The sequence below is a fragment of the Cryphonectria parasitica genome, assembly GCF_011745365.1.
Source record: "Cryphonectria parasitica EP155 unplaced genomic scaffold M406scaffold_1, whole genome shotgun sequence".
Classification (NCBI taxonomy): Eukaryota; Fungi; Ascomycota; class Sordariomycetes; order Diaporthales; family Cryphonectriaceae; genus Cryphonectria; species Cryphonectria parasitica.
Genome location: NW_024468909.1, coordinates 6980997 through 6993793, shown reverse-complemented (window position 1 = coordinate 6993793; position 12797 = coordinate 6980997). Strand labels below are relative to the sequence as shown.

The 12797-nt window shown below is 52.0% G+C and overlaps 3 protein-coding genes across 3 annotated transcripts; all 3 read right to left on the bottom strand.

Annotated features, from left to right (window-relative positions):
• Positions 1–2661: 2661 nt before the first annotated feature.
• M406DRAFT_286239 (HET-domain-containing protein) lies at positions 2662–4788 on the bottom strand (the record flags this gene model as incomplete). Its single annotated transcript, XM_040918664.1, has 3 exons — positions 3984–4788; positions 3205–3914; positions 2662–3168 (listed from the first exon to the last, which is right to left on the bottom strand). The coding sequence occupies exons 1-3, from the start codon at positions 4714–4716 to the stop codon at positions 2662–2664; spliced, it is 1950 nt and encodes a 649-aa protein (XP_040782279.1). The 5' UTR covers positions 4717–4788.
• Positions 4789–5455: 667 nt separating this feature from the next.
• M406DRAFT_320764 (uncharacterized protein) lies at positions 5456–7155 on the bottom strand. Its single transcript, XM_040919426.1, has 2 exons — positions 6966–7155; positions 5456–6740 (listed from the first exon to the last, which is right to left on the bottom strand). Exon 2 carries the CDS (start codon positions 6554–6556, stop codon positions 5891–5893), a length of 666 nt encoding a protein of 221 aa, XP_040782278.1. The 5' UTR covers positions 6557–6740; positions 6966–7155; the 3' UTR covers positions 5456–5890.
• An 878-nt stretch (positions 7156–8033) lies between these two features.
• Positions 8034–9608, bottom strand: M406DRAFT_336782 (Bicupin, oxalate decarboxylase/oxidase; the record flags this gene model as incomplete). The annotated part of the gene is made up of 3 exons (XM_040921183.1): positions 8034–8090; positions 8123–8710; positions 8784–9608. The coding sequence occupies 3 exons, from the start codon at positions 9606–9608 to the stop codon at positions 8034–8036; spliced, it is 1470 nt and encodes a 489-aa protein (XP_040782277.1).
• Between the last annotated feature and the right edge of the window lie 3189 nt (positions 9609–12797).

Here is a 12797-nt window from a genome sequence, read left to right as displayed (position 1 = left end):
CATGTCGTGGCTGAGGAGCCCGCCGGTGCCCTGGAGGATCCTGACCGCGCTGTAGAACTGAGGCGGGGTGACAGCGAGCCTGGAGGAAGGGAACCGGATCGAGCGGGCTTTTGGCTCCAGTGCGAGCTGGCTGGGCACGAGGTGGGGGAAAATACTGCAGCAGGCCGCCCACTCGTCTGCAGAGGGCGAGTTCATGGCCGGCAACATGCCGTCGAGGTTGTGAAGACCGCCATACTTGATCTCGGACCCGAGACTCTGCAGGACCGCCTCCGTGTCTCTGTGTGAACGGGCACTGCTGGAGACGGCATAGCGCACGCTGCTGCTGATCTTGGAGATGTTCTTGCCGAAAGAATTGGCGTATTTGGGAAGGAAACTGCTGTTGGCGGAGCCCTTAGTGGGTATTGTTGGTAACGCGCTCGGAAGAACACCAGCAGTGTTCGGAGGCGTGATATTATTTGGCCAAGGGGTGACGGCATCCATGTTGACTGTCAATGCTGCGGCTGGACGTCGAGGCGTGGGCATCTTGGGGCCTATTGCTGAGTCGTCGACCTCACTCCTCTCCAAATCATTCTCGAGGGCATTATGGCGGATCGCCAAGTCGTCATCATCGTACTTGATGCTGAAGCCTTTGCCGCGAAGGGAACGGTCGAGAAGGTAGCTGGTCACATTCTGCGCCGGCCCAGGCACGTGGAAGAGCGTTGGGCGCAGGCACCACTGGAACCGGAACTGCAACACGCACGCCTGCTCCTGCTGGAGGCGCCAGGCGCGCTCGTAGGCCCGGACGGCCCTGTGAAAGGCCTCGTCCGTCCTGTGCAGGCATTCATAGCGCCCCTCCACGCCGTACGCGACCAACAAGTGATAGAACTCGTACGAGGTCCCCGTCCCCTCCTGTGTCTGGATGCGCAGCTCGAACAGTGCCCTTGTGATGAACTCGGATAGGGACGAGATCCACCTCCGACCCTGTTTGTCCGTGTGGAGAAAGTCGCTGCAGTGGCCCCAGTACTCAACTTCTGCGAAGGGGAGGTCCTTATGGTCGCTCGCGATGAGGTACGTGCACTGTTCCAAAGTCTTGGGTCGGAAGTTCCTTCTCGAGGGGAGTTGCATGAAGTCCTTGTAGATGTCCATGTTCATTGGTTTGTTTACATCTTGCTCGGGCATATCTCTGTTGCTGTCTGCGTATGCCATATTCAGAGAAAACGAGGCTGCCAGGTCTGACACAGGCAAGCCAGCGCTGTATAGAAGTTATGAAGTAACCTGGCGCCCTGGTCGAAATCTGAAATCCCTGAAGAGTCTTAGGCGTCTAACAAGAGAGATCCTGCTCTCGACCGGTTTTTTGGTACAGATTATCAGACTGTTGTTACTGAAATGGAAAAGAGACGAGGGAATGACAATGGAGATGCAGCTACAAGGAGAGCAAGTCTTTAGGATCGAGGATGACAGAAGTAAGGGACTGAGCGCATTTTGAGGATGAGTATTCTCACAATCTACATTGAACCTAAAGCACAATGCTCTTATTAGTGTGGCTTGTCTTTCAAGGATACCATGGTCGAGGTTGAGGCATGCACCAGTTGTGCATCTGGTACTATGGTCGAATTGCATCATGAACTCCACCAAGTTTGCAGTGTGCTGAGGAGAACAAAGTGGCTATTGTATTAGGCTCTGTAGCAAAGATCATAGTCATCAACCACAAAGGCATTATGTTGGGGCTGCAGAGAAACACTCTGACAAGGAGTCTTTGGTCCCGCTCTGACAATGAACCTGCACATGGTGGCTGCAAGAGCTAGGAGGTTATGGCTCTTTGTCAATTAATGGATATAGGGTGGATGCCATGCGAATCAGGATGAATATATTGACCTAGCTCTATAGATCTAGCCAGAACCTGTGCTTATGATCCGAGGGCGTGTGGTGTAGTGGTTACTTGACTGTAGAACAGCCCGATATCCCGCAAATATAAAATGGATTCGCCTCGCCAGAGTCCCCTTCTTGTACTTTGGACTTCTTCCTTCCCTACCTGTGTCTTGCGCGCGATACGGCTCGGTGAGGGCTGGCCCCGCTGTGAATGGTGTCCAAGGTGGCCTGATGAGATAACGAAGCTGAGGCGAAAATCACGCGAGGGGCTGTCATGGTGCGCCCGCATTCACATCGGCTAGGCCACCTTGGGCCATCTCGCACAGCACTGCAGAGCAGAAAGACCCTATAACAGAGCCTCTAATAACGTACAGCGGCCCTGGCCTGGAAGAAGATGCGTATAGCAATATGGACGGAAAGGAGATGAAGAAGTGGCTGTCGATAGCGTATAAGCGCGGGTCGGAAATAGCTAATGAAGGAGCCTCTTACAGCACCTTAGGGTCTGCTGATCAGCAATATAAACATAAAGAAACTCAAAGTTAGATCCAAAATTTAAAGTATAGATAACAGATAGGATAAATTGATCAGTAAGTCAAGGAGGAGATTGACACAGCAATGGACATGTCTGATCAGCATCATTGAGTCCTATACTATGCCTGCTTCCTGGTACATGATATGACCTGGGTACTGCTGGATGCCACTGACATAGATCAATTTCAATATTATGTTTCCCATTTCAGATGGAGATGAGGTTTTGTCAAAAGTTGTTTGGAATAGAAGGCACTAAAAACAAGCAGTCATGTGCATGAACAACTACCAAATAACGATGTCTTCCTCTCTGCTGTACCTCTTCTCCTCCTGATCTATCCAACTTCTCACCAGCTTTCTAACTTCTGTCTCGTCGCCATCCGAGGGCCAGAAACGATCTGCCGACGAAGCTCGATGAACATAGCAATCGCCAACGAGCGTAAAGTTGTTGCTTAGGGGATCCACCGCACGTGGTGTCTCACATCGTCTAAATGTAAATGCGCGATGCAATTTTAGATCTGCATAAAGGACATCGCCAACCTTTGCGTCGTTGATAGCGAGGCCCATGAGCCCCGTGTCCGTGAGCACCAGACTTCGGCCCTCGCAGGCGAGGATCATCCTTTTGGAAATCTGTGCAGGGCTTCCTCCGCTCGCCACTATAGACCTAAGTTTGGCGATCAGGGATTGCTTCTCCGCGGGCTGTCCCATATCAAGCCCTTTGTCCCTTCTCCCTCCTCTTCTCCCTAGCACGGTTGGGTTCGCTTCCATCTCCACAAAATCAGCACCTTCTTCCTCGCTCGCGTAGTGCTTCCACACAGCATCAAGGACTGCCATGAGAGGTTTATCGTAGACGGCGTTATCGTGAGATAATAACAGTGTGAATGCCGAGAGCCAAGGCCGCCGAGTGTACTGTGAGGCAAAGGTCGCGGTGAGATACTCGGGCTTGTGTTCCCTCACCAGCCTTCTCCATTGTGCCAGAGGAAATATGCCCTCTCCTATGTCACATTTAATACCCACCGCGCATATAGTGCCGAGGCGGGCTGCCCTTAATTCGAGTTTGGTGGGGCTCGTCAAGCCATCATCCTCGAGCCACGAAGCAGTCCATTCCTGCCTACCTTGAGGCATGTAGTGGCGAGTATCAGTCAGAGCTCTTGGCTGCCTCCCCATCTCCCAGCTCAGCGCCCATGAAGGTAGCCCTGGTAACTGATATGACCCTCCTGCTTTTGCAAGGATAGAGGCCACGCCGAGATTTTCTTGCAGGTACAGGCTTAATTCTGTGAAGACCTTCGACACCGGAAGACGATAATCAAGTATTTTCTTGTCTGCCAGCTTATTCCTGTCACTCTGCTGTTGTTCGGGATCTTTCAACCGCCAATTCTCCGTCTCAGCAGCTACTCTTGTTTCTAGGTCCAGAAGTGGCAGAATGGCAAATAGCTTGTCCCTGGGATCCGAGGCCTGGCAGTGTCTGGTTTCCGCCAATTTCCCCATTAGACGTTGCGAGAACGAGCCATATCGAATATCCTTGGAGTGGCGGAACGCTGCGGGAAGATTGTAAAATCTATCTTTTCTGAATGTGCCATCGATAAAAGGATTTGTCGAAAAGGAACCTGACGAGATACCCCATTGCTTGAAATTCTGAAGACTTGCCCAGCTCGACTCCTTGCTGCCGCAGTACACAGTCGCTGACGTCGCGTGCGCGATCTCTTGCAGCACCCAAATGCGGTGAAACCAAGGGCGACATAGGAACTTGTGGATAAGCTCATTATCTGGCTGATAGCGACTAGAGCTGTCTGACAATTGACCGTAGTCAGAAGGCTCATAAAGCTCATTGATCCAGTCCATCACCGCGTCGCTATCATCGGCAGCCTCCCCAAGATGTACCAGCACCTGCGAAGCACTGCTATAGATTTGCGCCATGATACTAAGCTGATGGGTCTTTTCCCGGGTGGATCTCTGATCGATACAAATGGCGTCTATCCAGAGGACCCGTTTCTCTGCGGCGCTGCGGAGGCGGCGGATGGCATTGTAGCAGTTGACCGTGACCTCGAAGCTGGTGGTCGCAGGTTGCAAGGCGTCTGTGTTGCTGCTCGTCCATGAACGCTCAACTTGGATAACCTGCTTTGTGGACGGATCGCCCCATGTATAAGAGACTGCCTCATATTTGGGGCCTTTGCTGAGATCACTTTCGAGTAAATGGACGGCGACAGGGTCACCGGGACCGCCTGGCAGGACTTCGAGCAGACGGAATGAATTGGTTTTGTTGAGCTCGAGTGGTACGCCTGAGTACAAGGCGCTAGCTGTAGCCAGGGAGATCTCCTTATCCGAGATGGTCATGTCCATAATGAGCTTATGCAAGAAATGAGTAGATGTAAGGCTGATTTTCAGATGAATGCAAATGCAAAAGCCGAGTAGATGTGGCAGGTAAGATTGTGGAAGGCATTTCGATCCCTGAGCCTGGCTGAATGTTATTCGCTTATATGTTGCAGAAGAACCCCTCTTCTTGCTAAGCCGCCACGTATGATGCGCTACTTATGCACACTGCACTGCCTCAAGCAGACGCTACAAAACTTGGTTTTCCCCGAGGAAGGCGCTATGTGGACAAACAGCTGGAAGGTGAGGCTTTAGAGCTTAAGCAGAGTTCTTCGCAAGGATTGAATAAAGGGGCGTATACGGCGTGGGAAGATACTAAGTATAAGACAGTAACAGATCCTCTAGCTGTTATATCATATTTCTAATCAATTCCATTAAAACAGCGAAACCAAATAAACTCGAGGCTCAGGCTTAATTCTCATGTCACGAAAATCATTCGTTCGTTTTTTCCTATTTCCATGCCCCCCCCCCCAAAAAAAAAACACCCCCCACCCTCTCTGCTCTCTGTCCTTGCGGTTGCGACATAGGGAACCTTCAACTGCGTAATTCAGCTCAAACGCTCCAGATCGGAAATATCGACCATAGCGGAGACAAGAAAGAAGAGAAAAAGAAGGATTAAAAAGGGCCATGAATTATCAGGGGAGTGAACATCTTGGATATTGTTCTTTGATACTGTTGGAGCGAGTCACGGGAAATGTCAGGTGAAGGTGGTGTGTGTATGCCTGCAAGCAGTACGCATTGGACTAGTCGGCAGTTGAAATCACTGAACTGATCTATCGAATTGTAAAGCCTCGCCTGATTATTCGGACCATGTCAAGAAACCTGTGGTGGCCCTCCTTCATCTTCGGTGCCCGATGGCCGGATCGTATCGCTGGGCAAGGAGGTCCCACAACGGGAGAATCCCTTGTCATCTGCCTGATGGCGACAACCATTTCTCTCTTCCTCTCTCTCTCTCTCTCTATCTCTGCTGTCAGTTACCAACCAAATACGTCCTCACTCGGGAAACAATGATTGTTATCGTCCTCCGGTTCCCCTCCTTCTTCTTTTTGCTCTTCCTCTCTTCTCCTTCTTTTTCTGTTGTGGCCCCCTCCTCTCTCTCTTCTCCTGCAGGAGGGCCAGCCGACCCACACCCCTCAAACGACGCCTAGTCGGTCAGGTTGTAGATCTTCTGGATGTCCTTGAGGGTGGAGGCAAAGTCAAACTTGAGGTCCTTGAGCAGGCCATCCTTGAAGCCAAAGACCCAGCCGTGGACGATAGGGAACTGCTTCTCGCTGTAGCTCTTCTGGACGGCGGCGGTCTTCATGACGTTCCTGCACTGCTCAATGACGTTCAGCTCGACGAGGCGGTCGTAGCGGGCATTTTCGTCGGCGATGGTGTCCAGCTCCTTCTCGTGCAGGCGATAGACGTCGCGGATGTTGCGCAGCCAGGGGTTGAGCAGGCCCAGGTCCTTGGGGGTCATGGCAGCCTTGACGCCGCCGCAGCCGTAGTGGCCGCACACGACAATGTGCTTGACGCCGAGGTGCTCGACGGCATAGTTAAGCACCGCCATGGCGTTGAGGTCGACGTTGCACACCAGGTTGGCGATGTTGCGGTGCACAAAGGCCTCGCCGGGCTCCAGGCCTGTGATCTGCTCGGCGGGGATGCGCGAGTCGCTGCACCCGATCCAGAGGTAGTCGGGCGACTGGCCGGCCGTGAGGCGCGAGAAGAAGTCTGGGTCCGCTGCGCGCTTCTCGGCGGCCCAGCGCGTGTTGTGTTCGAAGACGCGATCGTGCGTCTCTTTGAGGTATTGCGACATTTCTTTCTCGCTCATGGTGCTGAGCTGGCGACTTTGCAGGGTGCTGGTGGTGGTGGAGCTGGAGGAAGGGTTGGTTTTATTGTGGCAGTGTGAGTGCGAGCTGCAGTCCCGTCGTGCGTTGATTGGGAGGTGGATGATGCTGTGGCTGCTGATGCTGCTGATGGCGCTGATACTGCTGATGCTGCTGCTATTGGTTCTGCTGTTGGTGGTGTCAACAAGGTGGGACCGAATCAAGCCAGTGGCAGGTCGTGAGAGCTGAGCAATGTGAGAGTAGAGACGTCCTCTTATCATGGCACTTGGCAAAAGTGTCTAGTGATGATTGTGGTTTTTATGTTGTACCAAGTAAAATGAGTTTGTTGGGAAAGGGTGTCAAGAAAGAGAGAGAGAGAGAGAGAGAGAAAAAAGTGAGGGTTGACTGACTGACTTGACGATGACGATCGACACTGCTCTTATCAAGCCTAATCGAGCTTGATGAGGAAAAGCTCTCAGCTTCTTTTTCAATTTAGTGCTGCTTGGCTCCTCCTCAGCTCGCTCCTAGGCTTGCTAGGCTTCTTTAGCGCGGGGCAACCCGTCTGTGGGGTGCGCGCTACGGGAGAAAGGGTCCTCGCTGGGGCCTCTTCTCCTTTTTTTTCCTCTTCCTCTTGATATTAAGGATTTTTTTTTATCTCTTGTCATTTAAATACGATTCCTTGGGGAGGAAGGGAGGAGAGGGTTGAGCTGGCTCCTTATATAGTGTGAAAGTTTCAAAAAATGAAGAAATTAAAATGGGGTTGCACACACAAATGATCCGCTCGGAATGTGCCAACCATGCACGAAGCCAAAGAGGGAAATCAATGTCTTCATTTATCTTGGTATTTCCTTTGTCGGCAGGTCACTGCAGGCTGGGGCACACTGTAAGCGATAACGTGTAACTTTCCAGAGTGGAGCTGTGCTACGTGTGCGAAAAGAAAAGAGGATCGCCAGTCTCTCAGAACTTGGCTGCATATATTAACTAGAAGTAGGTTCTCAACAAGTCAGTCCAAGACAATTAACGAGGCTTAGACTCTAGTAACCCAAACAAAGTTGGTGGTTTACCACAATGTTTGAGAAGTTGGCTTGGCGTTACACATGTTCTTCTTCTGTCGAGATAAGACAGTTGCTTTTTATTGTTTGATTGTTGCGGAGCACTGTACTCTCAAGTCTGTTGCTTTTGGTTGACACGACAGACTAGGAGACATAATCCATATTGCATAATCCTAGTCTTTATAGGACGAATGCCTAAATAGTTATAAGATAGAAAAAAATGAAATTTCATGTTCATAAATAGTTATGTACAAAAGGGTATACCATACTCGCCAAGAATACAACCGGTTTCAATATATGTTGCTAATAATCTTATTGTGCCAACCATGTGTCAGTCAGTCAGCCAGCCTTCAAAACGACCACCGTCATTAATCAGGCAAAGAAGGTAACCGTCCTCCTCGTCTCCTCCACCGCTCCATCCTCAAGAGACCTAGCCTTGGCAGCCGCCGAAGCTGTAGCCGTGGCCGTGGCCGTGGACGCCGCCGTGCTCGAGCTCGAGCTGCTCCCATCACCAATCACAGCCGTCGCCAGCGCCGTCATGTTGGTCGGCCCCTGCTTGATGTACGCCTTCTCCTTGGGCAGATTGTCCCACACGCTCTCCGGCAGGTGCAGATGGTCCTGCACGACCTGCTTCGGGGTCAGGGCCAACCACTGCGCCGCGCTGACATCACTAAACTTGGTGGCCTGCAGCACCTCGAGGAAGATGACATCCTCGTCGCCCGTGTTCTCGACATAGTGCGATGCCGCCTGTGGGATGTACCCAACGCTGCCAGCCGTGAAGTCAAAGGTGCGTGCTGCCTCGGGCGCCTGGAACACGGTGATGCGCGCCGACCCTTGTAGGAAGTAGTTCCACTCGGCCGACGTCGTATGCCAGTGGATCTCGCGCATCGCGCCAGGTTGCACCGTCACCAGAGCTGCGGAGAACTGGGACGCCACAGGGAATGTGGTGGGGTCAATGATCTTGACGGAGCCTCCGGGCACCTGGTAGGGTTCCTGCTGGGACCAGTGGTAGGTCTGAGACATGTTGGTGCCGTCTAGAGACCCGGCAGAAGAGGTGATATTTTGGGTGTCATCGATGGTCGTCGGCTGAGGTGTTCCGTTGAAGATCTTTGACAATCAAAAGGTTAGCAATCTCTCCACAAATAATCCAGAGCAATTCGCCATCAGTGGCATCACTTACATATAACTCATCCTGTGGGATGTCGTTAAAGGCACTCGGGTCCGCCTCAAAGTTCTTGGACAACACGCTGATGGGCGTCCGCAGGAACATCTCGGACACCAAGAACGTCTCATCCTCACTAAACGCACCGTCGTCAAACACAAGCAAGAACTCAACCCCTTCGTCAAAAGCCTGGATGCTATGCGGCACCCCAGACGGGAAATACCACACATCGCCCTCGCACACATCATCCACAAAGCTCGCCCCGGCCGTGTTGACCGACGAGACGCGCACGCACCCTCGCAGCACCAGCGACCACTCGTTGGCCGTGTGCCAGTGCAGCTCGCGGTAGGCATAAGGGCCCAGCCGCATGTCGACGCCCGCCATGGCCGTCGCGCCGGGCAGGACCTCGATGTTCTCCTGGCGCGCCCAACCGGCACCCACGTCCGAGCCCTGCCGGTTGTGCGACAGGCCCAGCGGCCACATGGCCTGCGCCACGTCGCCGCTGTCGGTGCCCGGGATGGCGTACACGTCCGGGTTGATGCGCTCGTAGTAGTACGTGCGCGGGCCCGGGTCCGTGGCGCCGTAGCCGCCTCGCACCGGCTGGGGCGCCTCCACGCTGTTGAAGTCCAGGTACAGGCCGAGCTTGTTGTCGGCGCCCTGGCCGTTGACGTACTCTGGGTTGGCCACCTCTGCCGACTCGGCGGACGAGCTGGTGTCTGGCTCGGCTGCGATGCCGCCCAGCAGGTCTGAGCTGCCGTACAGCGAGCCAGTCGGCGCCGTCACGGTTGGGATGGGCGGGTCGACTCCGCCCACCGAGCCCGAGTTCTCACCATAGTCTCCCATCCTAGAGGAGGAGTATGGTTAGCTTGCTAGATCGGGTCTTCTTTTGGTTTCTTTTTCCTCTTCTCGCAAGGTGTCGAGGCTTGTTGTTGCTTCAGAGACACCTACGGATTATATCAAAAGAAGGAACTTACTGAGGAGCAGGGGCTGCCAGGGCAAGAGGCACTGCCTGAAGCAGGCCCAACGCAAAGAGTGCTTCCTGTGAATACATGGCAATGGCTGTTATAGTATTGTACTATAACAAGGACTGACGACGACAAGAGGTGATGGAGCTTGGCTCTGCTGTGGAATGAAGGGCTGAGCAGTGGCAAGGTGGGCAGCACATCGGGCAATATGGTGAGAGGACGAAAACGAGAACTCTCGAGGAGATGTTCAGTCTTTATATACTCACGAAGGAATCTCGCAGACCATGGTAAATAGTCAGTCACTTAACAGGGAGCAGTGACCCCAAAGGAGAGACACTGTAACACAACAACAAGTCACTCATCTCGGCAGAAAGAGTCCGGTCCCAGCGGGATGATCAGTTCTGATGGAAGGAGGGTGGATTTGCTACGACACGAGAGGAAATGACATGAGCCGCCCTCCTACTACCCAAGGCCAAGTCCCCTCGTGTCCACCCATCCCGTCTTATCCATCCATCCACTAGTATGGTACATACATGGGATGGGCATGACGCCAAAGATGAAGTGTTATGGTGCAGAACAAGGGTAAATTATCGCAGACTCGCCTTCCTTGAGAAAAGAATGGAGAAACCCTGTCTGTTATTGGGCGGGTATGAAAAGCAAGACATGTCCGTGCGACGATGGATGGACAGAGAACCAGAAGTCGGCCCAACTCGGTTCACAGGGTGCAGCAGCTCCGCAGACGTGCACCTCGTTTACAATAACCAACACGCGTAATAATATGTTAAAAAGAAGAACAGAAAGAAGAAAAAAAGGTCTAAGTCGAATAGTGGAGAACCCAGCATGATGTCACAGACTGCAACGGTGGCTAATCACAAAGGGGGATCGATCAAATCTGCTGTATGTGATTTATTCGTGGAGAAAATGATCACGATGAGCCCCAGCCGGCCACCCCTTGGAGTTGTGAATCCTGCATCTCTCAAGAAGAGAAGAAAAAGAGTTAGGTCCGCAAATATCTCGGCGTTGAATAGAGTATGTCCAAGGTCTGGGGAGCTGCTCGATTTGGGTAGTGATTTGCGTGGTGTACTTATGTATACCGGTCAGGTGACGATTTCATGTTGGGACTTATTTATAGGACGTTTGTTGCTTCCCCCCCCCGCGTCGTGTTCAAGTGCTCAAGGCGTACAAGCGCCGATGATACCTTTTGCAAGTCGCCGGACCGTACCTGAGGAGATCGTGCCTATTGTAGTTGGCTCGGGTTTGGTTTACAGACTAGGACCAGGGCACTCAGCTTCTGCGGAAGCTAAAGAGGATATTCCTTATTCCCCGCAAAGAAGGAGGACAACCCATGAAGACAAGTAAGCAGGGGGGAGAAGGGGAAGAAAGGGGGGGTATTTAGGGTGCACACAATAATCAAGGCGAAGAGGTGGTGGACCAACTCCATCGGTCGGCCGAAGGCAGTTTAATTACTGCATAAGCCTGAGCGTCTGTTGGCCGGGTTGTTGTGGTCTGGCCGCGTGGACTTTTAGCAGCTACTGTAGAATAACTAGGCCATCGAGGCACTGCAACGCTCGATCGTCATGACTGCAACCATACTCCAGAATAGGCCACTGACAGGCGTTTTCCTGGAATGAAAATCCATCTCAGAATTGCATTACGTCAGTAAAGGAGATCCAAGTTTCTTGACTCGTAATTTTATGTTTTCTTATGCCTTTTCCCCTTATCTTTCTTCCTTCTTTCTTCTCCCTTTGAAGAATCTACTTTAGACGGGTGAACCACTGAAAAGGACGGTACAACATGTGAGCCGTATGTTCCGAACCGAAAGAACTCAATAGTCTAAATTCCATCCCATCAGAGCACAAAATGCTTTTGTTTATGGCCCATAAATTAAAAATGCGGTCAACAACTTTTATTCTCACGCCGTTTATGCCGAGACCGTGTTGTGCATGTCATCCCTCCTCTTAGTGCCGCTTTTGCCGCACTGTCCGAGTGAATGCCGAGATGGCCAACAACTCCTGATCTCGTGGTACGAGTTGATTGCCCAAGTAGGGTGGGTAGGACGCAGGCTGGAGGACGACACCTCTACGGCTGGATAGACTGGCTGGAGGCTTCGGACACACGGCTTGGAGAACGTTACGGTTTGCTGATGAATTTCCCAGGTGGGCATCGAGAAAGTGTCAAGCGCTCAATGTCGGCCTGCGGTGTGACAGTCATATGGCACACAAACATTTATGCAAATCAGAATCCGTGATATGCGGGATGTGACGAAGATCTTCTGCAACCCGTCCACACAATATACTATAATTACTGTACTTGCCACCCTACGGCACGGCACCCGCCCTTCTAAACCCCCCTCTCTGTCCCCCCTCCTTTCCACACACACTAATTACCCTCCCCCCCCCCCCCCACTTCCTCCTGCAAGCTGCAATATTGACCAAGGAACGAAAGATGGCGAGATTATGCCCTACACTGGCCTGAATTCTCCTGTTGTTTGCGGGGAGAAAACCGCAAGGCTAACTGAGCTTTGCCGCTGAACTTCCTAGTTGGTATTCATCCGACTGGCCATTTGACAGCTACTATTTGCTCATAACCCCACAAACAGCGCAACTTTGCATTGCCTCATCGAGACGACAGGAGATGACGAATCTTAGTGGGACCTCTCGAGATCACCGTTGCCGCGCGACGTGGACAGATCTTGGATGGGAGGATTGCCAGCTGATTGCCAGGTAAGAGAGCCTTGTAGATCTATCTGTTTTACTGAGCTGCCTAGCTGGGAGAGAGAGAGAGAGAGAGAGAGTGTGTGTGTGTGTGTGAGAGAGAGAGAGAGAGAGAGAAAGAGAGAGAAAGAGAGGAGGAAAAGACATAGTTAGATGAGTCTGGAAATTGGACACATATTACTTGAGAATGCTTCCCGAATATTGAACAAGGTTCCCAAGATGGTAGGGTATTAGGGCAGTGGTTCGTCTGAACATATCTGAGCTCAACGCCATGCCATACTGAAACATCCTAGCAAGGAGTTTACTATAGTTTACTATGCATGTTAACAAACTCATTACTAGTACTTAGTAGC